Here is a 27,847-nt window from a genome sequence, read left to right as displayed (position 1 = left end):
GGCCCCTGGCCCGGCCGCTTCCGGGAGGCGGGGCGGCGGCGGCGGTTGGCTGCGGGCGGCCGCGCCGCGCCATTGGCCGGTTCGAAGCGGCGGCGGCGGGATGGCGGCGGCTGAGGCTCTGGCGCGCGCCCTGGCACCGTGGCGGCTGCGCCAGGCCCCCGCAGGTGAGGGCGCGGGGCGCGGCCTGAGGGGACGAGACGGGACGGGACCTTCCTCCTGCTCCGTCCAGGCTGAGGGGATGGAGGTACCGGCCGGTTTCCCCGCGCTGTTGCCGGTTCATACAGAAGCGTTGCGGGGGGGTGAGGCGCGCGCGGTGCCCCCCGGCGCTTACTGACCCTTTCCCGCTCAGTCTGGGTGAACACGGTCTGGGAGCTGGACTTCACGGACACGGAACCCCTGGAGGCGCGGATAGCGGAGGAGATCACGGAAGACGGGCTTGATGCCTTTAGCGGCCTTTACCAGGCGCTGGCGCCGTTCGCAGCGGAGGATGTGCAGAGCAGAGAGGTGAGGGTACTCTAATATCATATCGATTCTATCTAGTATTCTATATTCTGACATAACACAACTTGTTTTAAAACATCTATAGGGGATCGGTTGCAGTGACAACTGTTGTAATGAATGACAGGACAAGAGGAAACAGCCTCCAGTTGCCCCAGGGGAGGTTGAGATTGGAGCTGAGGCAGAACTGTTTCACTCAGAGGGGTGTCAGCCCCTGTGCCAGGCTGCCCAGGGAGCTGGGGGAGTGCCCAGCCCTGGAGGGATCCCAGAGCTGAGGTGCTGAGGGCAAGGTTTGGCAAGGTGCATGCAGGGCTGGGACTCCAGCAGCTTCAAGCTCTTTTCCATCCAAAATGATTCCTTGATTCTATGAAGATGCGAGTCACAGCCACTTGCAGAGAGCTGTGTTACTGAGTTTCTCCCTCGTGTGTTTTTACCTCAGAATATCTGGGCCTTTTTCGCTGAGAACAGCTTCTCGCCCAACGCTCTCGTGGCTGTGTTGCACCACTTTGTCCAAGCGGGACAGCATAAGAGAGCCAACGCACAGCAGCGGATTTACGCTCTTCACGCCGCTGGGTTGTACTTCCTACTGCTGGAAATCCCAGGTGAGCAAAGGGATGTGCCTCTTCATTGTTGATAAATCATTGTTCTGACAAAATCTGCTCTGTAAGAATTCCAGGTGAACAAGTGACAGCTTTTGAACAGTTGGCTTGATCTCCCTGAGATCCATGGGGATGAGATTCAGCCATGGTGTTGAGGGCTGAACAGCTGTTACAGTCTAAGAGCAGTTTGATTTGTCCTAAGAGGGCTTGATGGTCTCAGTCTGGGTCTATATTGCCATGCATCTGCTTAGCAGCTCTGTGACAAGGTCACAGAGGAGTCTGCATGCCACACAGAGCTGGAACCACACGTATCTCTCTGCTCTGACAACATCATGCAGTGAAGGCTTGTTCCCGCTCTGTAATTAGAGAGGATTTCACCATGCAGTCCTTCTGCACAGGTTGATTTGTGAAAACAGTAGTATTTGTTTAAAATAACCAGCAGTGGGAGTTTTCTAGCAGGATTCTTTTGTATTCAGGGCTAACATGTACCCTAAAGTTTGCTGATCCTTGTGCAGCACATTCCTAGCTAGAAGGGGTCCATCAGCTGGTGAATGTCATCGCTGGTGATAAGTCAGCTGATGCAGTTTGGCTTTGTTCAAAGAATTCCCTTTTCCTTCTCCTGAACTCCCTTAAGCTCCCAGGACAATGTTTTTGTTCTGGCCATCTCTTTGGCTGTCAGAGCAAATGGAGAGATGGCTATACAATTTGATGTTCTCTCTCTGTTTTGTCTGGAAGATGGATGATGTTGTCTTTTCTGGGCAGGCAGTGTAGCTAACCAGCTGTTCCACCAAGTCATATTTGAGAAATGTCTTCGCACCTTGACAAAATGTTGGCCTCAGGAACCAGATCTGATGAGGAAAAGAAAGAAGATGCACACTCAAAGCTCTCAGACCAGTGCAGGAAGAAATAAGAAGAAAGGAAAACCATGCAGGAGTGGCAATGTAAGGTGTTTGTGTAATCTCTTCAGATATAAATCTCTATTAAAAAGCAAGTTGTTGGCAAGCTATTCCACCTCTAGGTCAGTGTGATACTCTTTCTCTATTTCATCCTTTTTTAAGTTCTTAACCTTTTATTCAGCAGTTCAGCTGTGCTCTTGATCCTCTACCTCTTGTTAGAAATTTCAGAGGTCTGATGATTCAAGATTAGCTGCAGCTTCCTGGCTGCTGACTAATAGAAAAAAACCTAAGCTTATTTGTCTGTGGCATGTTGTTAGAAAGCTCAGTAGCAGAGGGGGAAACTAATTTATATCAGCTGCTTCAAGAGACCTTCAAGTTAATATGTGACCGGCTTGCAAATGACATTTGCTTTTCCTTGCCAGCTTACTGGTGGGAAGTTAAGGGCTAAATGCTTTGGTTAGCTGTTCTCAGCTGCTCCTTCTAACACTTAGATGTTACTTTTTAAAGGGAACTGAGGATTACACATCAGAACAAGCAAGCGAAGAAGGTCCTGGGCACAATGGGGATTACTTGAGGTGTATCTGCAAGTGTCAGATTAGAATTCAGATAGTTGTCTTCAGTTTGGATGAGCTTCCTCCTTCAAAATGAGAATAGGCTGCCTTGGAGCTGTTTTTTATATCCAACTTTCACATTTCTGTCTCTTTTGTTGGGTTTTTTCCCCCACTCTGAAGTGCATTCACTGATCTAAAAGAAAAGCTTTAGGGTTTTGGATGTGAAATCACGTAGGACATAGCCTGAGAAGTGTGCAGCACCACAATGTGCACAGAGCAGCTGGTGCTGTGGGACAGGGTGGTGCAGTTTCTCCTTCCTACCAATACAGATGGAAGAAGTATTGGAAGAGGAGAATGAGGAGGATTGTGAAAATATTTACTTCTCAACGGATGATCTTCTTCAAGTTCGTAACGCCATCTTCCTCCTTCTGAAGAACTTTTTAAGCCTTCTACCCAAGTTCTCCCTCAAAGAAAAACCCGAGTGTTTGCAGAGCTGCCTGCAGGTAATGAGATTCAACCTGAGGAACCTTCTGTCCCCTAACACGACCTTTTGTTGTGTACAGAACACTCCGTAGCCACGGGAGTGATGATATTGAGCCTCTGGGCTTTGGGATCTGCTTATGTTCTGTTTTGAAGGAGATGCTGTGCTTTGAAAGTGAGACTCAAGTTCTCTGTGCCTGACCCTCAAGCATGCAGGCAGACCACACATCTCCCCTTCATATGGAGGGGCTAAGCTTGGCTTTCTTTCCTTGCAGACCTTCACTGAAATGACAAACTTTGAGCCAGCAGTACATGAGTTGGAGTTTTCAGCAGCAATGTGAGCAAATAATTCTTCCTGTTTGTACAGTGCTTTGGCCCAGTGAAGTGCTCAGTGCTTGTGTTGTTATTATCCTGTTAACGGGGAAAGCAAAGCGGTGATTTCTTTCGCTAGAGATAATTAGAACGTGTTCCACCTCGGTAACAGTAAACAACACTTAGTGAATATTGGATGTTTTCCAGTCAACAAGCATGTTTAGTCGTAACAGTTGAAGTAAATGTTTCTCTGATGAGAGATGAAGACATCTCTTTGCTTTCTTCTGCCTAGGAATGTTAACAAAGCTAACTACATTCCTGAGCTGGCCTATCATGGACTGCGATTGCTGTGTTCCCCTCTACATGGTACAGAAGATAAGGTAAAAGTGGGGCAGAATTCTCACTGCTGTACTGTTCCCTCTGTAGATCACTTTGGCTTGCACATTTTTTTTTGCTATAGATTAGTTTTGCTTTTTGTGTGTTTATGTCTGCCAGATCAGAGGCAAAGTGTTACCTCAGTCCTTATTTACTTGGGCTTGTACGATGATGCAGTTCGTGATCGTTGAATTCTGCACTCTAGTGACTCTTGTGGCGAGTGAACTGAAAACAGGGATGGATGGCTATAGTGGCATTAGATCGCTGTCTGTTAAGAGAATTCCAGGTTACTGCCTTTGCCTGGAGTTCTCTTGTTTCCTGCTAGGTGGAGCTGCAGCACCGCTTGGCAGCGTGCGGTGGTGCTGGGTTGTGCAGCAGCGAGGCATGATGGGCAAGTGCAATGCGCAGATGATGGTAGGGAAAGTGATTGTCATTCAGAGACTGTCCTGTCGTTATGGGACGTTCCAGTTCAACCAGAAAGGTGTCTGCAGCTTTACATTCTAAATTTTGCTCAGTTGTCAAGCTCACTATGTCATCTCCACTTATCGGTGTGCTGCAGTGGATGGGGCTTTTCAGCCCTGGGTGTGACCATGCTGATGTGTTTGCCACTCTCTGTGAGCCCATCAGAGGTAGTTGTGAGTGAGCCAGGGTGACTGTCTAGTCAGGAAAGCCTGGAGCTCAGTACACACCAACCTGACATGTACCTAAGTGTCAGCCCAGCTTTAGCAGCCTCAGATCTGTGCATTTCGACCTCCTTGGCTTTTCAGTTCAGGAAGACTTAGTATCTGTCCTTCTCAGCCCAGCCTCACCTCCCCATCCTCTTCTGTTGGACTACTCAATGAATGTCAGGGTACTGAGGCGTGCCATGGTCTCAAAACATGGCAGTGAGGAAGCTCCAAAAGTTCAAGTGCACATGGTGGTAAAACCACACAATTAGATTAAGATGTCTTCTTGACAAAATCCAGTGAATTTCCTCAAATTCCAAACACCTCTGGAAAAGTGAAGTCTGCTGCCTTGGAGGGGATCTATTCCTGTTCTCAGCCTTACTGAGCTTGTATGAGAACATGACAGCTAGGACAGGTGGTGTGTGTGTTAATTATTCTCCTAGGAGTCCTCTATTTTGACAGGTGCTATTATCTGGATCTAAGCTGGTTTGGTTCAGAATTATAGATCCTATCAGAAGGCTAATCCATGGGCTCCAGTTGCTACTGAAACAACCCTGAAAGCAACCTTTTCTTTCCAGATCCTTCGTGGTATCTTCCAGCGAATCCTCAATGTCATTCTTATGCTGGAAAGTGGTGGAGGTTCCAGATGTGCAGTCCTTGCAATCACATCAGCCACGATCAGTGCCAGGAATCAGGCTATAAAATTCATCAGGTGAAGTACAGAACTCTGGCACTACCCTTCCTGGATATGTCTGCTCTTTCTTCTGATATGCCTTTGCTTTACTGTTTAGTTGATAAAGGGATGAGACAAACTGGCACTGACTTTGAAGCTGTTTGTGTAAATGAGGTTTAATTAAAATGTCTGTAATGGGAATTCACTGAATTTGCTGGTGGAGGGGAAGGAAGGTTCTGTTTGACAGAGAAGTGGCAGCGAGTGGAAGAGACCTGTCTTCTGTGTTTTGCTTTGCAGACAGTTTTTCAGGTCTTGTGCTTTACTACTAAGTATTGTAAAGGAAATGAAAGATTCATCTGGAGCTTGGTTCCCCTTAGTCCTTTGCTTTCTCCTGCCTAAAGACATATTTTGCTGTGTTCATTACTCCCTCTGTGTGGCGATCAGTGTTGCTGGAAAACGTAGTTTGTGCAGAGTTCTCCACACAACATACAGTGAGTAGATTAAGAATAAAGAAGCTTTTCATATGCTCCTTCTGCGTGTGTTGGAAGACACGTTTTCTGCCTGCAAAGCCAGGTTAATGTATGGAGTGAGTAGGTCTGTGCTCTCTTGAGGCAGCGCTCACACTTCTACGACACAAACTCTTCCTGACTTTAGCAATGCATTCCAAAAGCCGTGTCCTTGACTTGATTTCTGCTGTTACAAAACCAGCCTTATTAAAACCTGCCTCTTTTTCTTCCGTGCAGTTCTGTAGTAGATGAGCAGAAAGAAGTTGTTTTTCCTGTCCTTCGAATATTACTGCAACACATCTGTACCAAGGTACGCAGAGCTTCGTGGCGTCTCGAGCTGAAGAATTCATGTGTGGACACACTGCAGTATCTGTAATAGTTAGGAAATCCATTTTCACAGTGTTTTGCAAGGAATGAAAAGGTGTTCATCATTTGCAAATGTCTTGACAGCCTGATTGTGGTTTGTTTTGATCTCTGTCGGCGTTTTTAGACATCTTAAAAATAGTGTGGCACCCTGAGAGAGTACTGAGGGTGAACACTTCCCCCTCATCACAATCGTGACCTTTCCAAAATTTGCACTTGCTTTTACCACTGTTTTGAGTAGAGAAAAAAATGAAGATTATGACTCAGCTCTTTGCCTTGCTAACTCTCTGCCATGTAGAAAAACTGCCTCTGGATTTCATTTAAGCTGCCCCTTTGCCTTGGGGGATTTGCTGGGTGGTTGTAGGTGAATGCTGAGGTAGTGACCAAGGGAACTGTGATAGTATCACCTCATTAAACAAAAAAATAACCCCTTAACCCCTGAAATGCCATTCTGGCTTCTAGAGCAAAGCATCAAAAGCTCATACCATGCAATTGCCCTTTTCTTTTAGGTCCCAGATAAGGCTGATTATCGCACATACGCTGCTCAGGCCTTGGTGACTTTGCTGAATAAACTCCCTTGTATCGAGTTTGCTGACTTCATGGCTTGGCTTTATAAATACTCACACAACACGAAAGTAAGTACAGCTCCTTGGTGTTCCATGCTTCTGATAGAGCATTGTTGTTATTTTTAGTACCTAAACATGGGCAAAGAGGGTAGGCAATGCCTGTGTCTCTGCTTACACTGACAGAGCACCTCGCCTGCTTTTTCTTCCCAACAGATTGCCTACAGAGTGTTTGCTCTTGATGTAGCATTAGCTTTGCTGGATGTGCCCGAGAGGAACTTTGACAGCTCCTTGTCCCTGGATCATCAGAAGTTTCTGAGGCATAAGTTCTTAGTGCAGGTGATGGTGTTTGGCCGGTGTTCGGACAAAGCACCCACGGTCCGTAGCAAAGCCTTGAGCAGCTTTGCCCACTGCCTAGAAATGAAAGCTGCTGCTGCCTTGGAGAGTATACAGGACTTACTACAGAGGTGTAAGTTTTCTGGGGAAAATAGAAAATATTTCTTGAACATTCTAGGGAATAATTAGTGGGAGATAGGAGAACTGTTTGTCAGGAACTTAAAAATCTGCACGTGGTGTCCTTGTGTATTGTGTCATAATGAGAAGTAATGGCTGACTCTTGTTACGCATGAAGCCTTATATTTGGAAGGGATTTATTCTTGTATATCAGTTCTAAATAGATTCCTCCACGAGATACCTTTGAAGGATGTTTACAGATGAGTGAAATTGCTCATTGGGAAAAAAAAAAAGAGAAGTTCATTCTTGCCTGACAGTTGATTAAATCTCGAGTTGCCTTTTGCTTCTGCTAAGTTGTTTTGTTCGTGATTGGCATTCTGAACTCCCTCAGGTGTGGTAAAGGCCAGATGGCACAATTCAGAAGTATGCATATAGCATCCTACAGTTAGAGTACTTGCCTGAAAAAAAGATCTGCAATGACAGAATATGTGCAATTAAAATACTCCTTTTAATTCTCTTTTTCTTTTCATTTATTTTTGGCAGCCTCTGACCATACAGTTCTGGAAGCAAACACCAACACTGCGAGTTCCATAGTCAGTGCAGAAGGTATAGAGTCATTCTCTTCTAGTAAGTCTCAGGCTTTTTTTGGCATGCCATTTTCTAAAAATATGCCTATCTGTAAAACCTAGGGCATGCATGAGGCTCTCTGTTTAAGAGTGAACCATTCTGCTGGGTGAACATATGTCTTTTTTGCTTTTTAATTCTTAAGCTTTGAACTTTCCTTTCAGCTCTGTCCAACCATCCTCTGAAGACCTTACCGACTTTCAAGACTATCGAGTTGACAGACAGCAGCAATACTGCTGTGCATGATGGTAGGTCCACATTTTACTGGCCTTTTTGGCCAACTCTTGAAAACCTTCATTGAAATTAGACTTTTTGAAGCCTTTTTGTTGTCTGTTTTTCCAAGAAAGCAGAGGGAGCTTTGTAGAGCTGTTAGGAAACACTTAAGGGCCATGAAGGGGATGGAAGTGCCAGCCATAAGGAAATAGTATTTCCACTCAAGTTTGAAAAATACATTTAGTTGTGGAATGCTGATGTTCATTTGTACTAATGTGGTGTCAACACTTGTTGAAAAGCAGGTGATTTATCCTTTCTAAAAAGGATGGTAATTGATGTGGAATATAACAATTGTAACTCCATAAGTTTAAGGGTAATTAAATCTCGTGCTCCAGTGCACAACGAACTAATATGTTTTTGCTAGGTAAAACCCAGCACCTCTGCCTAGCACCGTTATGTACGGCAGAGTTCACTTCACTGCTGCATCAGGAGTTGGCTGGAGGTGAAAGCCAAGTGTGAGGTTAACTGGGCAGATGCAGAATGGCAAGCAGCTAATTCTAATTTGTTGATAGCATGAAATCAGCATGTTAGTTGGCTTTTGTGGCCACAGTGTTCCTTCTTTGAATCTCTTCCTTTCTTTTCCTCTTCTGTGTGAAAGCTTTTCTTCCTAACCTTTAGGCCTCTGCCAATATTGTTGCTCTCAGTATCTTTGCTCTCAGTTCTTGCTGTTCACCTCTCTTGAACTGCTGACAATTCAATTCGCTGCTTGGTTCACATCCTGCATTTGTGTCTTTGTTACACGTCTCATGCTGCTCTTCGCATGGGATCTCTCTCCCTATCTCCATGAGCCAGGCTCCAATCTTTTCCATTGAAAGCTTTCTTTTAAAACATTTCACTGATAAATTTTGTTAATCTGCTCTCTCAGATAGAAAAGTCCTCCAGGCCTCTTAAGGCATTGTGTATTCCCTGTTTAGTTGCAGCCTCCTTGTGCAGAGGATGCCTGGTTTTGTATCTGATACCCAGCTGAGCATACATTTGGCACTTGGCAAAACAAATTAAGAAAAGGATTGGATGAAAAAGGACTGTCTGGAGCTCGAGAGAATAGCTGAAATACAGGGCTGTCCAAGTCAGTCAAGGTGCATTAGCAAAGCTGTCTGGCACACGCCTGTGTTGGGCTTAAGCTTGTGCTAATTTTGCACTTCTGTGGAGACCAAACAGCTCATATTCTAAAAGTGAAATAAATAATAGCTGAGGAGAGCCAGAACGTGCTAATGCACAATGGCAAAGATAAGAAGGGTGCAGAGTGAGGTATGCACTGCAGGGTTACCACTGCCCAACAGTACACAAATATTTTGTTCCTTTGATAGTTCTGAGCCATTTGGTTTGGGTTTGGTGGGGTTTTTTCCCTTGTTTTCTATGTCACTGCATGTAAAATCAATGTCAGGTGGCCAAGGGTGATGATTTGAGCAGATTTGGTCACCTTCAGCAGAGCTGGGCTATTTAAATGGCAAAATCTGGCAATAAAAAGATCCTGTGGGGTTTTTTTCTGTCAGCTGCTCTCAGGAGGATGCGATTGCAGTTAAAGCACAGATCAAAGACCCTTTGCTTCCTTCAGTAAAAAATGATTTGTTGATTTCAAACTATTTTTGATTAATTCCCTTGTCACTAACCCTGTTTCTTAATGGCAAGAGAGTAGATCTCCACAGGAACCTCTCTAAGTGACAGGTCTCTAAATTTGGCATATATTTGGGAAACCTTAATGCTCTAATATCTAAGAAACATCAATAAACACAAACCTTACAAGCAATGGCAGAATGCTTGAAGTCAGTATTGCCAGCTTGTCAGTAGTCCATTTGAATGATTCAGAAGGTGAGAAGTAATTGATTGTGGCTCTATGTCTTCAGTTGACTGTCATTTAATAAACTGTCATCTCCATTATGTATTTTTCCCAAGAAAGTGCAGAAATGAGCTGCCACGGAGAGCAAAATCTGAGGCCTAACTTGACGTTCAGAGAGAGGTTCTGATTTCCTTGTAGACTCTTGGGTTCTTTGCAGCTGCCATTCTGCAGCCTCAAGGAATTCAGTCAAGTTCATAAATGGAGTCATTTCTCCTCTGTAAAACACATCAGTTCATGTATTAATACTTTGTACTGTGTGGAGCTCTGAGGCAGAACTCACAAGAGCTTGGAGGCATTGTAAGCTCTCAGCATACAAGCCTGGGAACCTGTCTTGGGGCTGCATTGGATCCCTTGGTCAGTGGTCTGCCCTCAACATGCTTTTCCCACAGGCAGCAGGCTTGCCTGTGCTACAGGCTTTTGTTAGGACTGTGCAGGATTCATCTGAGCTTTCACACTGTGAAGGCACCACAACATCTTGTTAGATATACAAATAAATGTGACACAAGTTTGTGTTTCTTATTGCCACATCTTATCAAATGATTCAGTGCCTCACTTTGTTGGGGTTTTTCCCTCTCTGGCTTTATACCCGATTCTAAATCCATTACTTCAGGTGGTTTTTGTTGTGCTTTGTTCAGTTTTTTTGTTCAGTTTTCTCTTGCCCTTTGCAAGTCTCGGGCAACAAATCAGTATTCAGGCAAGCTCAGAGCCGCGCTCCTCCTTGGTGCTGCAGTGTTGATGTGACGGTGCTGCTCGGTGGTGGTGTGGGTCATTTCTTTTTGTCACCGTTTTGGATAGGAAAAGAAGTCATGGCCATGTTGAGACTGAGAGCAGCGGATGAGAAGACCAATGTGAGGAAGTCTGCCCTCCAGGTACGGTGTTTCTCCCACGCTTCCCTGTTCTCAGCAACTACCCAGAATGCCGTTACGATACGTAATTAGGCCGGAGTGCTGTAGCGAGCTGTATATAACTTTGCCCACCTGTATCTCCCTGCTATGCCTGCAGAGTGCCTGCAGGGGAAATAATGCAAGCATGATGATGGAAAATTTTTCTAGTACTCCTGCTGGCATTCTCTTATTCTGTCATTTAGAAAGAGAGGCTCTCTTCAAATGTCAATAGGCATTTCAATTAAGCGACTTCCTTATAAACTGAGGCATATTAGCTGCTTAGTTTGTTTTGACCTTGGTAACAAAGAGATTAGGTTATATCCAGCCTCTTTCTGAGGTGTGCGTGGCTTTGCTTGTTCCTTGGGTTTTTAATGAAGTCATTGGCTTTTAAAGAGACATCCTTCAATGAAAATGTCAGTTCAAAGAATACACATCTGCTGTTGTCTGGCTTCCTCTGTTAGTCCTCTTCACCCCAGCTCTTTCCCCTTAGTTCACACACTGATTTGAGCTTCCTACTTATGGGTTTCCACTTGTTTTGGGTTAATACTTTTCGATCAGATACAAAATAGAGATTAAAAAAGTCCCCTTTTCCTTGTTACCAAGTAAAAGACAAAGTTCATACAAGAGACAGGTTATTTTCCAGGGGAACTTGTGACATTGACCCTATCCAAACACTGTTATAAAATTGGAATGACTGAAAAGATATTTTCTGTTCCATTCAAAGCCTCTGGTTGTGCCCAGTACTCATAAATTGTTCATGTGATGCTTCAATCTCAGTGAGGTAAATTAATCTCTGGTTAAAGTTGGTAGGGGGTAGATTGTATTTTTGATGTGCTACTCGGTGCACATGGCATATATTCCCCACCAAGTCACGCTGATGCTTGACTTGCAGGTTTTTATGAACATGCTGAAGCACAAAGTGGTCCCTTGTACTGCAGAAGATTTGTCTGCCCTTCAGGACCGCTGCCGGGACCCCTCCATTTCCGTGCGGAAGCAGGCGCTGCAGTCCATAACAGAGCTGCTCCTGGTGAGAAACACATCTCATGAGCTGAGAGAACCGTGGGTTCAAAGAGGGAGGAAAGGGACAAATCTGTTGTTCGTTCAGTGAGTTTCATTTTATGACTGTGTCTTAATTTCTGTGTTACCTTTTGACTTGGAAGCCGTGACTCATTCTTATACATGTGATTTATGCAGAGCACTTCCAACTGTTGGAAGCATTTCTTTTCCTGACTGCTGATTTGTGTGTCACGGAGAAAATGGTGTTGCTGGTCTTCTTGAGTTGAAAAAACCCAAGAATCCAAATCACTTTACTAAGATGTAACATGTAGATGGTAGCACTGCAGTATTTTTCTTTCCTATTTATTCACAAAGGGTCAGTAACTTAGGCTTGGCACATAGGGTTTATATTAAGCAAAGCTCTTTTTTTAGTGTTAAATCATCTGCTGTACAGCTTTATTGCAATACTGTTATAATTATTTATAGGGTTTCACAACAAAGTATTGCAGTGCTTCAGCAGAAGCACCAGGTAGCTTGATCATAGATATGATCAAATACTGTGTGATGCCAAGGAGAAACAGGTTCCCATGTGCCATATGTTGCCAGATTGCAGTGCTAGCTGAACAGCGTGCTCAGGTTCATCAACATTTATTTTCCAAGTTAGTAGCTAGATCTGGAGGTTTCTAGGCCTTTGCTGATCTTACCTGTGCATGTAAGATTCCAATGGTTTAAAAATGTTTCTAATAGAACGTGTCTTTCAGTCTCAGCACAGTAATGTTCTAGTGCAGAAGGCCTGGCTAAACGGAGTGGTGCCCGTAGTGATGGACCCTGAAAGTTCAGTGCAGGAAAAGGCCTTGGATTGCCTCGATCAGCTTTTGTTGCAAAACATAACATCTTACAGTAAATCCAGGAAAGAAGATGGAAAGCAGGCTCTGGCGTGGGATCTTCTCACCCTCTTGACTTCAGAAAGCCAGGAGCTGCAGTAAGTGCACGTTCCCCTTGGTTGCAGGCTCTGATGGCTTTTCCATAACAACCCTTTGTCCAATGCATTTATTGGTTTTATTGCCTTTGCTATGTCAGAACATGTTTTTACTCTTAATCCCTTTAGAATGTGCAACTTTTCCTTTACAGACTGGAATGGGCTGTTGACTGGAGGGCTGAGATAAGGGTTTACTCTCAGTGCTCTCATTCACTGACCGTTAGGCATCATAGTTTACATATTGTGTAAATGCACGTGCCATCTGTTGTGCCAGGGCAAAGAACTGAGTTGACTGGGGGTTGGTTTTTTTTAAGCTATTTGAATTTCCTGCTTGAAACAGTCAGTATAAGTGCACATTACTGCTAGGGATGGAAACTGTCATGTTGTGAGGTGCTTGGCTTGCTCTCTCGGGCATGGACAAGCTGGCAGTTGGCCAGAAGAGTTCAGTTTCCTCTTGTGTCAAGTATTGTCACTGGCTGCTCTTGTTACCTGTGCTCTCTCCCTGAACTTGAGTGTTAATCTACAGGAGTGTTGTATGCTGTTCTGGATGTGTTGATAGCAGCATGAATATTTAAGTCAAATGGAGGTGTTCTGATGACAGAAGTAAGAGAGGATATATAAAGGAAGGAGAACATCACCTTTTATTAATTCTGATGTACAATATGTTACTTGTCTTATGACAAATAGAATTGTTCTGCCTTTTGCAGAATGCTGTGGGAAGGAGCAGCAGAAGTGGGATGACACATAGTATGACAAGGACACAACATTGATTAAAGACAGCTGTATGTTTATTAGTCAACAGGGCATAATAGCTCAGAAATAGAAAATGAGATACTGGCTGTGCTGCTTTGCCAATCTGTGAAACTGTCAGCGTTCTAATTTGGGGTATTTTGTAAAACAGTTTGCAGATTCATGGTACCTTTTTCTTCCTGACCTTGGAGTACCTTGCCGCCTGATAAATCTCAGAACTCTTTCATTGTGAAGTAGGTAACTAGAGTTAAATAGAAAAATGAGCAAGTTATGGTGCCTTAATGTTTCTGTATCCTGCCCTATCATGGGTATTAAATAGCAACTACTAGAAAGTCTTCATTACAGGTAGATGAGATGATCTTTTCTTGATGTGGCATGTTATCAGTTGGACCTTCTGTCTTACTAACACAGAGCACTGCATCTATGCTTGTATGCCAGCTCTGTAGACAGGATTATGAACTGAAAGACTGAGAATACCGCTAGTAAAATACATAGTGGAAAACCCTACGTGTTCTGGGTAGTGGGCACACCAAGCAATAGCAGCTTTGTTGTGTCGCCCAGTGTATCCTGGACAGGGATGTTGGATTTTACTGCCCATGCCTAAGACCAATTGTTTTGTTGACTCCTCCTTTAACTTACTTTTTCTTATCTTTCTTCCCTGCAGCCGTTACTTGAACAAAGCTTTTCATATGTGGGCCAGACAGAATAAGTTCACCTCCACTTTGATTAATAACGTCATGTCTCATGTGGAAACAGAGCATGCTGTGCCAGCTTGGATGCTGCTTGCTAAAGTGTCAGGTTCTTCACCCAAGCTGGATTATTCCAAGATCATTGAATCCTGGGACAGTGTCAGCAGGTATATGTGTGTGCTTTGAACTCCATCCTCTGTTCTGCAGGAAAGAAATGGGGACGGAGAGGAGGAACAAAGCAAGTGAGCACTTTCTGTCCTTGCAGAGGCAGATTGCTTTAGCTGCTTAGATCACAGTTCTTTATTCATGCAATTGGTTCTGCAGCTAGGAGGCAAGCAATGGCCTGCAGATTTGTGCAGTAACCAACTGTTGCCTTAAGCTTTTTGAGTTCTCATTTGGTTTGACAGGTCTGTCTTTAATAATGCATGTCCCAGATGAAAAGATCTTTCTACTGTGATTTGGTGTCGTTCTCTGGTGTTAATGGTAGTTTGTCTGCTCTGCTGTTTTTCAGGCAACAGAATGTGAGCACTGATACTATAGGACATATGCTGTGTGTCATTGGTCACATAGCAAAGCACCTCCCTAAAAGCACCTGTGAGAAGCTGATTGGTGAGTGGCTCTGAGAAACTGCAGAAGAGAAGGCAGGGTTCATGCCTCTCATCTTAACGGTTGATTGTTCTCCATAAGCAGTTGATAGGCTTAGAAAATACTCATTTTAGGTGTGTGGTGTGCTTTTCAGAGCATATCAAGTGCTGGCTGAAGGAGTCTGAGTGTCCCTTGGAGGTAATCAGCCCAGCTGTAGAAACTCTGCAGAAGCTCTGCCGTGCATATGCAGATGTGCTGGAGAAGGCACAGGTATGACTTAAAATACATCTCTTAAAATAGCTTGTTTCACACTTAGGAGGGCTGTCTTTTGAAGGCAGCTTCTGTCCCCAGTCAGTATGTTGATAAGATCTAAATAAAGATCTGACTCCAGCAACTTGAGTCTGTTCTAAGGATGGACTTGTAAGAAATATTCTTGCTTCAGAAGGCTTGGGGTTTTTTGCCCCCACCTGAAGTGCCTTGTATTTGCCTTTGGTCAAAGTTTAGAGAGTTCCTAAAGGAGACCTATTGCTGTGCCTTCATGTACCTTTTGCTTCCCTTCCATTCCTTGGAATTCACATTGTTTTTTTTCATTTAATGGAACTGCATTTTCCCAATAACACTTTCACAGGCAACCTCAAATGTGTTGGATATACATGAAACGGTCACCTAAGCCCTTTTTGTTGAAATCTGTGTGATTTCTGTAATGAAGTAAACTTAGGCCTGTTGATCATTAAAACCCAGATTCTCCAAGGTGTTTTGACACTTGCAGGCATCCTTTGATATGCAGGAAGAGTTTGAAAGCTCTCAGGCACTGCCTGATTGATTTCAGTAGCACCTTCAGTAGTTTGAAGGATGTAAGGATTTTCAGATTAGAGATTCATGTATGGCCAGATATTACAGCTACATTTTGTTTAATTAATCAAGTGCCCAATTAATTTCCTTTAATTATGGAACAGGAGCTGCTCAACCAGGTGTGTGGAGATTTAGTATCCACCTGTGAAAGTTATATTTCAAATATAGTCCTCAAAGAGGATGGAACAGAGCAGCTGCAAGAAGATCTCTTGGTAAGTCTGGTTCTCCTTCACAGATGGGTCAAAGGGTGCAGGTCTACTTGAAAACATGTTCCTTAAAGTTCATGCTAATAACTGTTACCCAGGAAAATATCAATGTGCACATATATATAAGCTTATAGTGAAACCTGGTGTTTATGAATCTGGGAGGATACAACAGTTTCATGTATGAGCAGTTGCGTCAAGGATAAGATACTCCATGTGTTTTCGAATAAAATGACATGTTTCTCCTTTGCTTTTTCACTGCTACTTCTTAAACAAGCTGGTTGGGAAAATGAGTCTGTAAACCTCATGGAATGCTTTGAGGAGTATTTCAACCTTAGCAGTAGATATGGGGATTATAGCATATCCAACACATACACACACCATTTCTGCTTCAGATCTTCACCTTCTCTGCTCACTGTCTTGAAAGGCCTGAAGGTGTTTGCATTTGCTTTTGGAGAAGTACTATGGCTTAGTGATGGGCTTGGCAGTTTTAGGATTTGATGATCATAAAGCCTTTTGACTGCAGTGCTGTCTTTTCTCTGTAGGTGAGACACCTCTTCATCTTGGGTGAGGCTGCACAGCTGTGTCCAGCCCAAGTGGAGAAACGCATCTTCCTTTTGATTCAGTCCATACTGGCTTCTTCTGTCAACAAGAACCAATGTGAGGCTCTCTCCATACCACCTTTAATTTTGCATTTACAGACAACCCTGTTGACCCATGATGCATATTTTCATTCCTGGCCTGTTCTTTTCTAGTATCTGGCTCTTCAGATAGTGAGGAAATCCCATCTTCTCAGCCACTGTCCCAGTTCAGAGGATCAGCCATGCCTCCAATGGTCAGAGCTCATGCATTCATTACTCTAGGTAAGTGCCATCCTGCAGCAGAAGCAAACCCTCCTGTATCCAGTTCTGAGCCCTTCTGGTTCAAGTTCAGCTCAAAAGCTGTGTTGGTTGTAACAGATAGCCACGGTGCTCCATGTTTGCATTGCCTCATCATGGCTTTTAGCAATGCATATATCCATGGTAACAAGTTGCATAAACTATAAAAATGCTGCCATCTATATGACTGCTTCTGGAGGTGGTTAATGCATTAATAATGATCAATAATTAGCCATGTCCTTCAGAATCCTGTTGTACTCGGTGTCTGGCTGAAGGATCATCTTCTGTGCAGTAAGGTGCTCAAAGGAAGATGAAGAAAACTTGGTGCCTTTGGTTCAGTTCAGAGCAGAATGATTGCACGTAGTTGTTCTCCTCAGCATGAACAAAGAGCTTTGTGATAGAAGGCTGGTCAAATCTATGTCTCCACCATTATGGAGAGCACTCAGTGAAAGTTCTGGTTTGGAAGTACCTCTGTGGTTAGGAACAAGTCTCTTTGCTGCAGATAAAAGTAGTATTATTCTTTCCTTAACTGCTTGGGGGAGCTTAATACTTCTGTACAGAGCTCAGAAACAGTTAGAAGTGATGTTAGAATGCAGGCTATTTTATATTAAGTTGGTTTAGTGATGCTCTTAGAGGTGGGTGTCTCCCTGCTATGCCTATGACAGCTGGGGCTGTTCTTTTTAGCTGCTTTGAATAATACCCTGTACACAGAAATAGTTCTCTGTGAAGGAGGGAATTTGGCATAGGGACCCACGCTATAGGTCTAAGAGGAGTTTGGAAGAACTCCTTCAAGTATCATTACTTTGAGAGATGGTGCAGATTGCTCATCAAGTTTCAGCTTGTGTTTGTTGTTTATTCCCCCGTTTACTTCCCGATTCTTTTCTTAGCTCACACTGGACTCAGAGGAGGTCGTTAGCTGGGCTCTGGTGGTTAGGAAGAAGAATATATTCACAGCACTGACAGCGTTGTCTCTGTTGCACAGGTAAATTGTGTTTGCAGCACGAGGATCTGGCAAAGAAATGCATTGCAGCTCTGGCTCGAGAGCTGGAGGTGTCCCACGACGTGGCTGTTCGCAATAACGTTGTCATCGTGATGTGTGACCTCTGCGTCCGCTACACCTCCATGGTGGACAGATACATCCCCAACATTTCCTTGTGCCTCAAGGACCCAGAGCCCTTCATCCGGAAGCAGACACTCATCCTGCTTACCAACCTTCTGCAGGTAAATCGTGCTCCTAAGCGTGGCTCTGAGAATCCCCTTTGAGTACCTCTGCTGTGCTGAATACTGGCAGCCCAACCACTGGATGTATTACTTGGACCTTGATTAATCTATACTTAATCAAAGACTTTGTGTATTTGGTTACTGCTTTATGTTTTGCTACATAGGCAGAAATTGTATCGAGGACACTTAATCTCATTATTCAACTGTGTTATTTTTAGTCAACCATTACCACTTCCCTTGTGTTCTTTTAGTATCTTTCAATTCCCTTCAGTTTCACTCCTATATGAATGAATATAACAAGCATCCCAGCACCTTTTTCTCCTACTGTCTCCACTTCTTGTTCTAAAGATGTAAATGTTGAGAGGCTCAAGATGTTTATCCTCCTGATGTTCACATGAAGCCAACCAAGGCAGATCTGGAGTGTGTTTGGCTCCAGGAATAGTGTTGAAGAGCATGTGTGCCTTGGGATGGGAGAACAGATTTTTCATGTTTCTGCTTTTTTTTCTGGATACCTGTGGCAAACTGAAATGCTTACTGCTGTGGCCTTTATGTTGTTTAAAGCATCCTCCAAAATATTGTCTTTTAAGGGTTTATTTTGTGTACCTCCATCTGAAGTTGTGCAGCTTACTCATTTGCCTGATTCTGCCAGGCTCCATCAGATGCTGCAGTCTGAAGGTTTTTGCTGATTTGGGTTGAGAATGCATTGTCTGCTGCTTTCTTACAGGAGGAGTTTGTGAAATGGAAGGACAGTCTCTTCTTCCGTTTTGTCAGCGTCTTGGTGGATCCAAATCCAGATATTGCCAGGTAAAATACTCATCTGTAAAACAGTGGAGGTGAAGATGAGAGATGTACCCAAAACCTGTCTCAGTGTGTGGAGAAGAATTCCAGTGGGAGAGCGGGTGGTTGTCCCATTTAGCTCTTCACTTCTACAGTTGTTCACGCTTTAGGGTAGCAAAGGAGTGGTGAACCTCTTTCCAAATCATTTGAAGGTCCTAGAGTAGCAAGCTGAGCGTTTTTGGCTGCTGTTAAAACATGCAGCTCTGCTTTGGTTTTGACTCAGCCAGAAAAAAGGGATTTTGGAGACAAGCCTTTACAAAACCTTCCTCCTGGTTTTCTGAAAGACTGTCTCGAGTGCTGGTCTTGTTTTAGGAATAGGATTCGATGTTCTCTCTTTTCTCATGTGACATGCCATATCTCTTTAAGCTTTCAAATACATGTTGTAACACTTTGATGTGCAAAAGGAGTTCCACACACTGGCTTTAAGTGCATGTTTATGAAGGGTTTGTAGGTTTCCAAGTCTCAAGCTGCTCTGTTAGATAGAAACGAGAATGAACTTGGTTCATCTGCGGGTGGTAGATGGTGCAGCTGGATGCAGAGGAGACTTGGACACCTTGCTTCTACTAGGTCCATCTGAAGATCGGTATTCCCAAGACCATCAGCCTATATTGCTTCCTAGTGCATATTCACACTTTCTCTTCTCTTCAGTGAGGTTTTAATGTCCAAAAATGTCTTTCCAGTAGATGGTGACATTGCAACATCACGATCCTAGAGCTTTAGCTAAGGGACACAGTGCAATTTCCTGAGAAGCCTTTTTCTTTGCATCTGCATTCAGTGACTGCATCCAGACAAAATTAACTTGCACCACTTGCAGGGCTTCTGGTGATTAACTTTTTGCCAAGTGTCTCAGCCACACTGGAAGTTTAGTTATTGAAATAATGAAAGTCTTGTGCCTGACTTCAAATTCCAGTCTATTTCTGACTCTGTTTCCTTTAATGGCAAAAAAATGAAGTGGTGTTGTTGATGCTGAAAATGTCCATCTCTTTCTGGATGGAAAAAAAAGCTTAAAGCTAATAAGCTGATGTCCTTGTTCAGGCCTAGATGGAGCTGGGCAAGAATTAGCTCTGGTATAGAGGGAGACTTAGCAGAGGAAAACCATCCTGCTTGTGAACCCTACACAGTGTTTCACGGATGGCTTCCAGAAGCTACCTGATGATGAGTTCTTCCTTCTCCTTCTTTCCAGGTTTGGAGAGTTCTGCCTGGTGCATCTCTTGCTGAAAAGGAATCCACTGATGTTCTCCCAACACTTCATTGAATGCATCTTCCATTTCAATAGCTATGAGAAACATGAGAAGTACAACAGGTTCCCCCAGAGCACACGGTCAGTTGAGCACATGTCCCTTCTTATTGCTGAATGATGGGCTGTCTGACCACACAACTCTTGGCTGCAGCAAAGCTCTCGTGGTGCTTACAATTATGTCTACAGTAGGGGGGAAACATCCAGGGGAAGCAGTGTTAAATTGAGAGTGTGGTGTCTTCCCCATGACACTTCTGGGAGGCTTTCTGCATGTAATTTGTGGGAGTGTGTGGGATCCGAGCAGCTTTATGGGTCTTGAAAGTGACATTCCAGTATTCCTCTCTGACTTCAAGTCTTATTATTTCTATGAATTCATGTAGTATGGATTTGGCTCTTGTCTTGCTCTACCATAGGGCAAAGAAACTATTCTCACTGAAGGGAAAAGATAACAAAGAAAAAAGGATGCAGATCTACAAGTTCCTGCTAGACCACTTCACAGATGAGCAGAGGTTCACTATTACAACGAAGATCAGCCACAGCGTCCTAGGTAAGGATCTGTCAAGCAAAACTAGTGTCTATGTAAAACCATTAGGCTCTTAATCTGCCCATTTCATCTTCCTGTCTTTATTGGCTCTGCTGTTTCCCTTAATTCTCATTTCTTCCCTGTGTGTCCCAGCATGCTTTGTGGATCAAATCCTTCCATTGGACTTGGAAGCCAGTGAGCTGCTCTCGGATACATTTGCAGTGCTTAGCTGCAAAGAAATCAAACTGTCAACTATGAGGTCAAAACCTGATGAAGACATTCAGCCTGATGACGATGAAATGGCTGTGGCCAATGCTGTCATGCAGGTGGCACAGAAAAAGCTCATCTCACAGGTGAGTGGTGCTTGGTCTGGTGTGGGAGGAGAGCTGGCTACTATACTGGGAGGAATGTTCACCTTTAATGGAGAAACTGGAGCAGACATTACCCAGGTGACATGGCAATGGCACACTGTAGGCTGCTACTCAGCTCTGTAGGTCTGCTCTGCTCTGAGGGCACCTGTGGAAGCACCTGTGTGTTGTAAAAACAAAATATTATGGTTCAATTTGTGAAGGGCACAGTTGGAGTGACCAGATGAAGTCAGTGCAGCGCTGCTTGGCTCAGTTTGTTTCACAGATCTCTTAGTGGTAAAACATTGGAGCACAACAATGCCTTTTGGTGCACGTTTTGGCAGTTTGCCTTCAGTGTGAGAACTGACTGAATTAGTGATGTCTCTTAAAAGACTCCACTTAGGTTAAAAGCCTATGTGTAAGTGCAGGTTTAGTTGTGGCAATTCCCTCACTCTGAAGCAGTAACTCCTCTCCCTCAGCCATTCATCTAACCACAGAGTGGCTTCTCCTTTATTGCATCGTGTAACTTGCTCATGCCTTGTTCAAACACAGGTTCAAAAGAAGAACTTCATAGAAAATATCATCCCAATCATCACATCGCTGAAGGCTTTGATGGAGCAGAAGAGGATCCCAGCTCTTAGGGAGCTTATGGACTACCTGCGGGTAAGGGGAGGTGTTTTCTTGGGGGTTTTTATCTCTCTTGAGGTAACATGTTAGATGTGCAACCAGTAACGGAACAAACAGCCTTCTTAGAAGGAAATTCAGAAGGCATATGATGTTGTGACACTGCCACTGTGTTAAATAACGTAGGAGGTGGAGGGATTTTAGCTAAGGATCTCACAGTGTGTTACGTGTGAGCCTCCTCTGTGGAACGTGGGCAGAACGCTTCAATGCTGGAAATCTTTTGCATGTTCCGAAGTACAAATTGGAATCGAAATTCTTAGTCTGTTAAAAACACCTCTGCTCTACCAACTGGTATTTCCTTTTGCACTTGAGCAGCTGTGATGTGAATGGAGACGGGAATCAGTAGTCGGGAGAGATTTCTGAAAGAGTTCAAACATTCCTTCTTGTTCCAGGAAATGATGCAAGATTACAGAAATGAAATCAAAGACTTCTTTGCTGTGGACAAGCAGCTGGCAGCCGAACTGGAGTACGATATGAAGAAATACGAAGAGCAGCTGACCAGGGAGAAGGAGTCAGAGCAAGAGCAGGTCTCGGCAGCACAGGCAGAGGTGGTGAGTGTCATTAACTCAGCACACGTACTGTCGCCTCTGCTGAAGCCTGTGCACACATAACACCCAGGCTCTGGCCGTGGGCCTGCTTGCAGCACTTTCTGACAATGGTTAAGCTCTCAGATGGCTTTGCATTTTTCTGACAGAAGCTTTGGTTTCAGAGTTGTTTAATATGCTTAGAACGACAACAAACAGCACGTGTTGGCTAAAGAGGAACAGCAGACAATGAATGTAAAAAGAACTCCATTTGGAGGGAAAACTAAGTCTGATTTACCACTGGCCACACTCACGTGCTGCATTGTTCCCTGCTCCCACATAAGGATGTTTATCATCATAAGGATGATAAACAGGTCAAAAAGAAAAGGATTTGTTTTGTCTGACTAGGTGTAGGCCAAGTGGATAGCAAATTAAACATGAGGCAGCAGTGTGTCTTCGTGGGCAAGAAGCCAATGGCATCCTGGGGGGTATTAAGGAGAGACTGGCTAGCAGGTCAAGGCAGGTTCTGCTCCTCCCTCTGCTCTGCCCTGGTGAGACCTCATCTGGAGTCCTGTGTCCAGTTCTGGGCTCCCCAGCTCAAGAGGGACAGGGAACTGCTGGAGAGGGTCCAGTGGATGGATACCAAGATGCTGAGGGAACTGGAACATCTCTCTGATGAGGAAAAGCTGTGGCACCTGAGAAGGCTGAGAGGGGACCTTATCAACACTTGTAAATATCTAAAGGCAGATGTTGAGAAGATTGGGCCAGTCTTTTTTCTGTGATGCCCAGTGACTTGAGTAAGGGGTAATAGGGACAAGCTGGAACACAAAAAGTTCCTCTTAAACACAAGGAGAAACTCCTTTGGTGCTGAGGTGAGGGAGCCCTGGCCCAGGCTGCCCAGGGAGGGTGTGGAAGCTCCTAGGGAGGTTTCCAAACCCACCTGGACACATTCCTGTGCCCCCTGATGGAGAGAAACCTGCTGTAGCAGGGGTTGGGCTGGAGGAGCTCTGCAGGGCTCTTCCAATCCCTACCTTTCTGGGATTCTGTGAGTGGAAACTTACATCTGTCCTGGTCATGCAGATCCTCTTTTAGATAAAAAGAAATAAGTATGTGCTTGTGTCAATTGTCCTGAACTATTTTAGATACCTCCCTAAGATGAGATGACTTCTACCCTGGAAGTACCTTTCTCTCCCTGCTGACTTTAAAAGAACCCCTATATATAAACCTCTAAACTAGGACATATGTATCCCATCAAAACTTCCTTTTCTCCTCTTGTTAAAATTTTGGCCAGTGAGTTCTTTTTCCCCAGCACCCCTTTACATCCATCACACAAAGGGCAGCTCTTAGTCACACAGCTTGTAGGTCTCTGTGTCTGGTATCTGAGGTTCTCTATGCTTCTATCCATTAGTAGACCTAAGATCTTTTTCTCCTGCTTTTTGTAGCAAACTCCATCTTTGGAGAGAGCTGTACCTTCTGGTGGCTGGGATAATAATGCTCAGTCTTCTGCAAGTGTGAGACAGTCCCCACCACCTGGATCAAGTCCTTCCTCTGTGCCTTCTGAGTTTGCTACACCTACTGCCAACGTTCTCAAACAGCTGCCACCAGGGCGCAGGTATGGCTTTCTCTTTGTGTTCTTGGTTAGGCTATTCTGCAGGGCTCTTGCTTGGCTCTTATCCACTCCTTACTTAGTGGTGTGAAAGCCACCAGCTGATCTTCTCCATTACATTTGGTGTTAAAGGTCATAAGGGATTGGGAGGGCGCAGGTCTTTTTCCCTATGACATGCATCTTATCTGGGCTTGCAGAAGGAAATCCCTGTTTCTGCCATGGTTTTTGCCCTTTAGGCCAGCATCCTTGAGCACACTTGCCATCCTGAACTCTGCCAGGAAAGCAATGGAAGCCAGGGGCAAGCAACGCAGCAAGAGTGTTGGAGGAAGTTTATTGGCTGCATCCCTCCCATCAAGCGCCGCTGATATGAAGCAAGGTAGGGAGCTTGCTGCCAACTGCTCTGGCATGGGGCTAGATCTAGCTGACACAGCCTGATTGTTAGACTCTTGAGGTATCTGAGTGAATACATTTCTATTCTTAATTATTTCCTTGTTGTTTCTAGCATCCTTTCAAAGCCTGAATCAACAGTCTACTGGAGAAAACGTTTCTGTGGTGGGCCGTGCAATCAGCACACCAGAACGTAAGTATAACCCAAAGGAACCCTTTCCTCCTTGGGCTGCTGTGAGGAGGTGGCACTGCATGGCTTCCCTGAAGAGCAGAGCAAAGTAGTCATCCATAGCTAGAGATTATTTACCTATCTAAATGGTAGTAGTTAGCAAGAACTGTCCTCAAACTGAAGGTCTTGAACATGGGAAAGGACAGTCCAATACAGTCCCCATGAATGCATCACACAGTATTACAGTAGGAGAGCATTTATTTTGGGCTGCTGAAGTACCATAGCTACTTCCCTTTCTTTCTTCAAGAGCTCTGGGGGTGCAAAGGAGGCATGTTGTTGTGGTTCCTCAATAGCTGGATTGCCTGGAGTGTGCAGGATTCTGTTACATTGTCATTTTGCTCTCTTTAACCCTGGAAGCATAGTTTAGCCTTTTTAGACTGAATAACAGAACCCTGCTGTGGATGGAGATACTCAAGGTCTGGTCCTTTTCAGCTCTAAGATAGGGGTTTTCTGTGTTCCAAACAAAGGATCTCAGATGAACTATGGCCTGCTTCTAGAACAGGCAGTGAGCTGTGACAATTGCAAGGGAACACAGAGATCTGCTCAAGTAGGATTAATAACCTGCACAGAGTGTGTGTGTTCTACCATAAGAAAGAGCATTGGAGAAGGAGTAATTTGGGTTTATGTTTTTACTCTGCCGTGGAAATGAAAGCAAAAATAGACCAAGAGGAATCTCTTAACACACAAATAGTGAGAGTCTGCTGTGCTGATGTCCATGGCAGCTGAAGTGCCATCTCACAAAACCCGACCTTGAGCAGTCAGGTTTCAGTGGAATGCTTTCTGACAGCCCCACAGCATTCGGCAGGGCGGCTTTCTGCCAGCACAGGAGGCAGGCAGAGTGGAACACAAATGGAGCTGAGTTCCAGCAGTGCATTCCCTTCCTTTATGTCAATTCTCTGCTGAAGGCCTTAAGGGCATCTCCCTTTCAGTGTGAATTGTGAGTGTGAGGAGTTCACAGAGTGGTACAGGTGAGTATCTGACAGGTCAGCTCTCATTAGGCAGTTGTGAACTGTTGTGAGGGGGGGTTCAAGGTTCCAGAAGCAGGTGTGTTTGACTGCACTCTTTGCCTGTACCTGTGCCAACTTCTGACCTGCACACACAGAGGAGAGCAGGCAACACAGAGCCAAGAAAGCAGTCTGCATATACCTGACATCCTCAAGCAGGCAGGAGCAAACCGGCGGCACTGATGTGCATCCACTGGAAAATATGACCCTCCCCTTCCCTGTGTGCTCCCCTGCTTGGTTAGATTTGTCTGCCTCAATGTTTCTCTTTGCTGCCTGAGCAAGAAACAAATATCTTAGAGGGGGGGGAACATGGTTTTTGGAGAGCAGAAATCTTTAAGTGCCATGTCTCTGTCTGGAAGCTCACACGGCTGTTTCTCTTAAGCACCATATGGTGAAAAAGGAGGAAGAACGTTAATCTGCAGTGATACTAGGGCTGAATTCCTCCTTTGCTTGGAGGCAGCACATGTCTTTCAGTGGGGAGACAAACTGTACAGAGCAGTAACATCACTTCTGTTAGCGTGTGTGGAGCCATCTGCGTGGTGGTGCTGGCTAATAAAGCATTTTTATTTCTCTGGTATTTCATCCTGAACTATTGGGAGATGCAATTCTTTGTAAATCATTTTGTACCTGGCAATTGAAGAACATCTGTCTCCTCTCTTTACCTGATTCAACTGTTCTGGCTGTCACTCTCTTCCCCTGCTGTTTTTGAGTCTCCTCCTCAAGTCCTCTTGTGGCTTTGAGAATGGCTCAGGGGAGTCTGGGCAAGTGTAGATGGCTTCAGTGTGGTACATAAACACACACTGTGAAGGTACCATCTTGGGAAGCCCTGCCTGATGACCATTCTCTCATTCTCTGCCATTTCCTTCCTCCCTTGGACATGAATTTCTCATTAACCAAGATAACTTAGTAAGACAGTAAGTCAGGACATTTGCTGGTCAGTCTTGAGAGATACAGAAGTCAGCTAGGGCAGATCAAGTTGGACTTTCACTATAAGCTTCACTGATTCCCTTCCAGGACAAGGAAGCAGTTAAAGAGCCAACCCAGTTAGTCTGTAGAGACAAATCCCTTCAGCAGAGCTTCCAACTCCTTCCCTGTAAAAGCACTTTCTACCTTAATTCCTTATGAAAGATTCTGGGACACGTGAGCATAAAACAGAGCATCGAGCAAAGTGAAATCTGAATATTGTGACATCTCTCCTGAGATGAGTGACAGGAAAGAGACAGCTGACAACTCTGGCCTATTCAGACAAGCAGAATTCTACCTAGCTCCCTTGTCAAGTGATTCCTCTTGTCTGGCTGCAGGCAGAAGGGCTCTTCAGGTCCTCAGTCGTTCTTCAGGAGGCCTGTGTTCTGCCTTCACGAGGCAAAGCAGCTGGTCTGAATCTAACACACTGCAGTGAAAGATGGCAAAGCTGCAGTAGAAGGTGTGGACAAGGAGGCCCATGACTGAGGTCTCATTTTTAGATTCATTTCCTGCACATGCAGAGAAGGCTCTAAGTTTGGAGTCTGAAGCTGCTGTACACACATGGCCCATCAGATTCAGCATCTAGTTTTGAGGCCAGAGGGGAGACACTGAGATCTGCTGGGCTGGACAAGAGAGATGTGGATGTGCTTGCACTTAACTGGATAAATTTACTCCATGACACTTGAGGTGGTGTAGTACAGCATGCCTTGCCCTCTGGCTGTGCCACAGGCTGGCTGCTAATATGTGCTTTCTCTTGCAGAGACCATTAATGACTTGACGTTCGGTGCTGGGGTCAGTTACATCAGCCTGACGCACACGCCCGGCTCAGCTACAGGCAAGTTACCCTGGTGATCCTGACTTGAGGGGGGTGGGAAAGAACCCCAAAGTATCAGATCTGGGGGGTTTGTTTTTAAAATATATGCATTATTTGCAGAGAAGAAAGGGGCTGAGGATGAGCCAAGAGATATTATCTGTTTGACATCACCAGAGAAACCGTAAGTCCAACACAGATCTGACCCAGCAATCCCAGTGAGAGACTGGTCAAGTGCTTGAAAGTAACTGGTCATTCTGCTTCCTTCCAGCCTGTCTCTGCCACAGGAGTGGAAAGTAGAATCCCCAGCAAGGAAAAAGAGCAGCCAAAGTGTCGCTCTGAGACGGTCCCAGCGGAGAACACCCCTGAAACCAGACAACTGATCCTCTCATTGAACTTTTGTACAGAATCATCATGTTGCCTGAAATCTGTCCTTTCCTTTTGTAATTATAAATCATGGTGACACGTGTCCTTCCTTCCCTATATCTGCTCATCCATGGTTTTTACATGAAGCTGTCTGGAACATGGGCATACAAAGCCTGCATTAGCCCATGTATGTATTGTAAGTGGCTGCTGTTGCCAAAGCTCACTGGAGTGCTAGAAAGCTGCAATATAAAGGGAGGATTGCTTTTCACTCACAGGATGTATAATTTGTCCATTTAGAAAAGTAAGAGCATAATGTTGCCACAAGCTTAGCAATAAATGCATTTATCACAGCTTGCAGGGAAGTGAGTGGCTCAGCTTATTCACTCCATCCCTCATTGTCCCTCTTGGTTATAACCCAGAGTTGCTTTAATTTCCACAAAGGTACAACAGCTTGTGACTGCCACACCCCTAAATCTGGTAATTGCACGCTACATCACCTCTTATTTATTGTGCAAACTCCTGTGTGTATGAACAGCCTGAATGTTCTTTTATATGGAATATTTCCATTCTAGAACTATGTTATTTCCAGCTATTAACACTTTATGAAAATAAATGGTTACAGAA

At 44.5% G+C, this 27,847-nt stretch overlaps 1 protein-coding gene across 1 annotated transcript; it reads left to right on the top strand.

Annotated features, from left to right (window-relative positions):
• The first annotated feature begins 100 nt into the window (after positions 1-100).
• Positions 101-27,806, top strand: NCAPD3 (non-SMC condensin II complex subunit D3). Its single transcript, XM_062013907.1, has 35 exons — positions 101-164; positions 350-504; positions 938-1,100; positions 1,860-2,038; positions 2,874-3,047; positions 3,300-3,361; positions 3,629-3,716; positions 4,955-5,088; positions 5,793-5,865; positions 6,428-6,553; positions 6,698-6,950; positions 7,478-7,540; positions 7,723-7,806; positions 10,464-10,537; positions 11,445-11,579; positions 12,310-12,530; positions 13,942-14,133; positions 14,478-14,575; positions 14,706-14,821; positions 15,508-15,615; positions 16,152-16,266; positions 16,362-16,469; positions 17,467-17,705; positions 18,430-18,509; positions 19,726-19,863; positions 20,193-20,326; positions 20,456-20,655; positions 21,202-21,312; positions 21,726-21,884; positions 23,300-23,469; positions 23,700-23,839; positions 23,966-24,043; positions 26,807-26,881; positions 26,981-27,041; positions 27,129-27,806. Exons 1-35 carry the CDS (start codon positions 101-103, stop codon positions 27,238-27,240), a joined length of 4,482 nt encoding a protein of 1,493 aa, XP_061869891.1. The 3' UTR covers positions 27,241-27,806.
• The last annotated feature ends 41 nt before the right edge of the window (positions 27,807-27,847 follow it).

Source organism: Colius striatus, chromosome 23, assembly GCF_028858725.1.
Source record: "Colius striatus isolate bColStr4 chromosome 23, bColStr4.1.hap1, whole genome shotgun sequence".
NCBI classification, from domain to species: domain Eukaryota; kingdom Metazoa; phylum Chordata; class Aves; order Coliiformes; family Coliidae; genus Colius; species Colius striatus.
The sequence above is the reverse complement of the archived record's forward strand: the minus strand, read 5'-3'. Positions and strand labels throughout refer to the sequence as shown.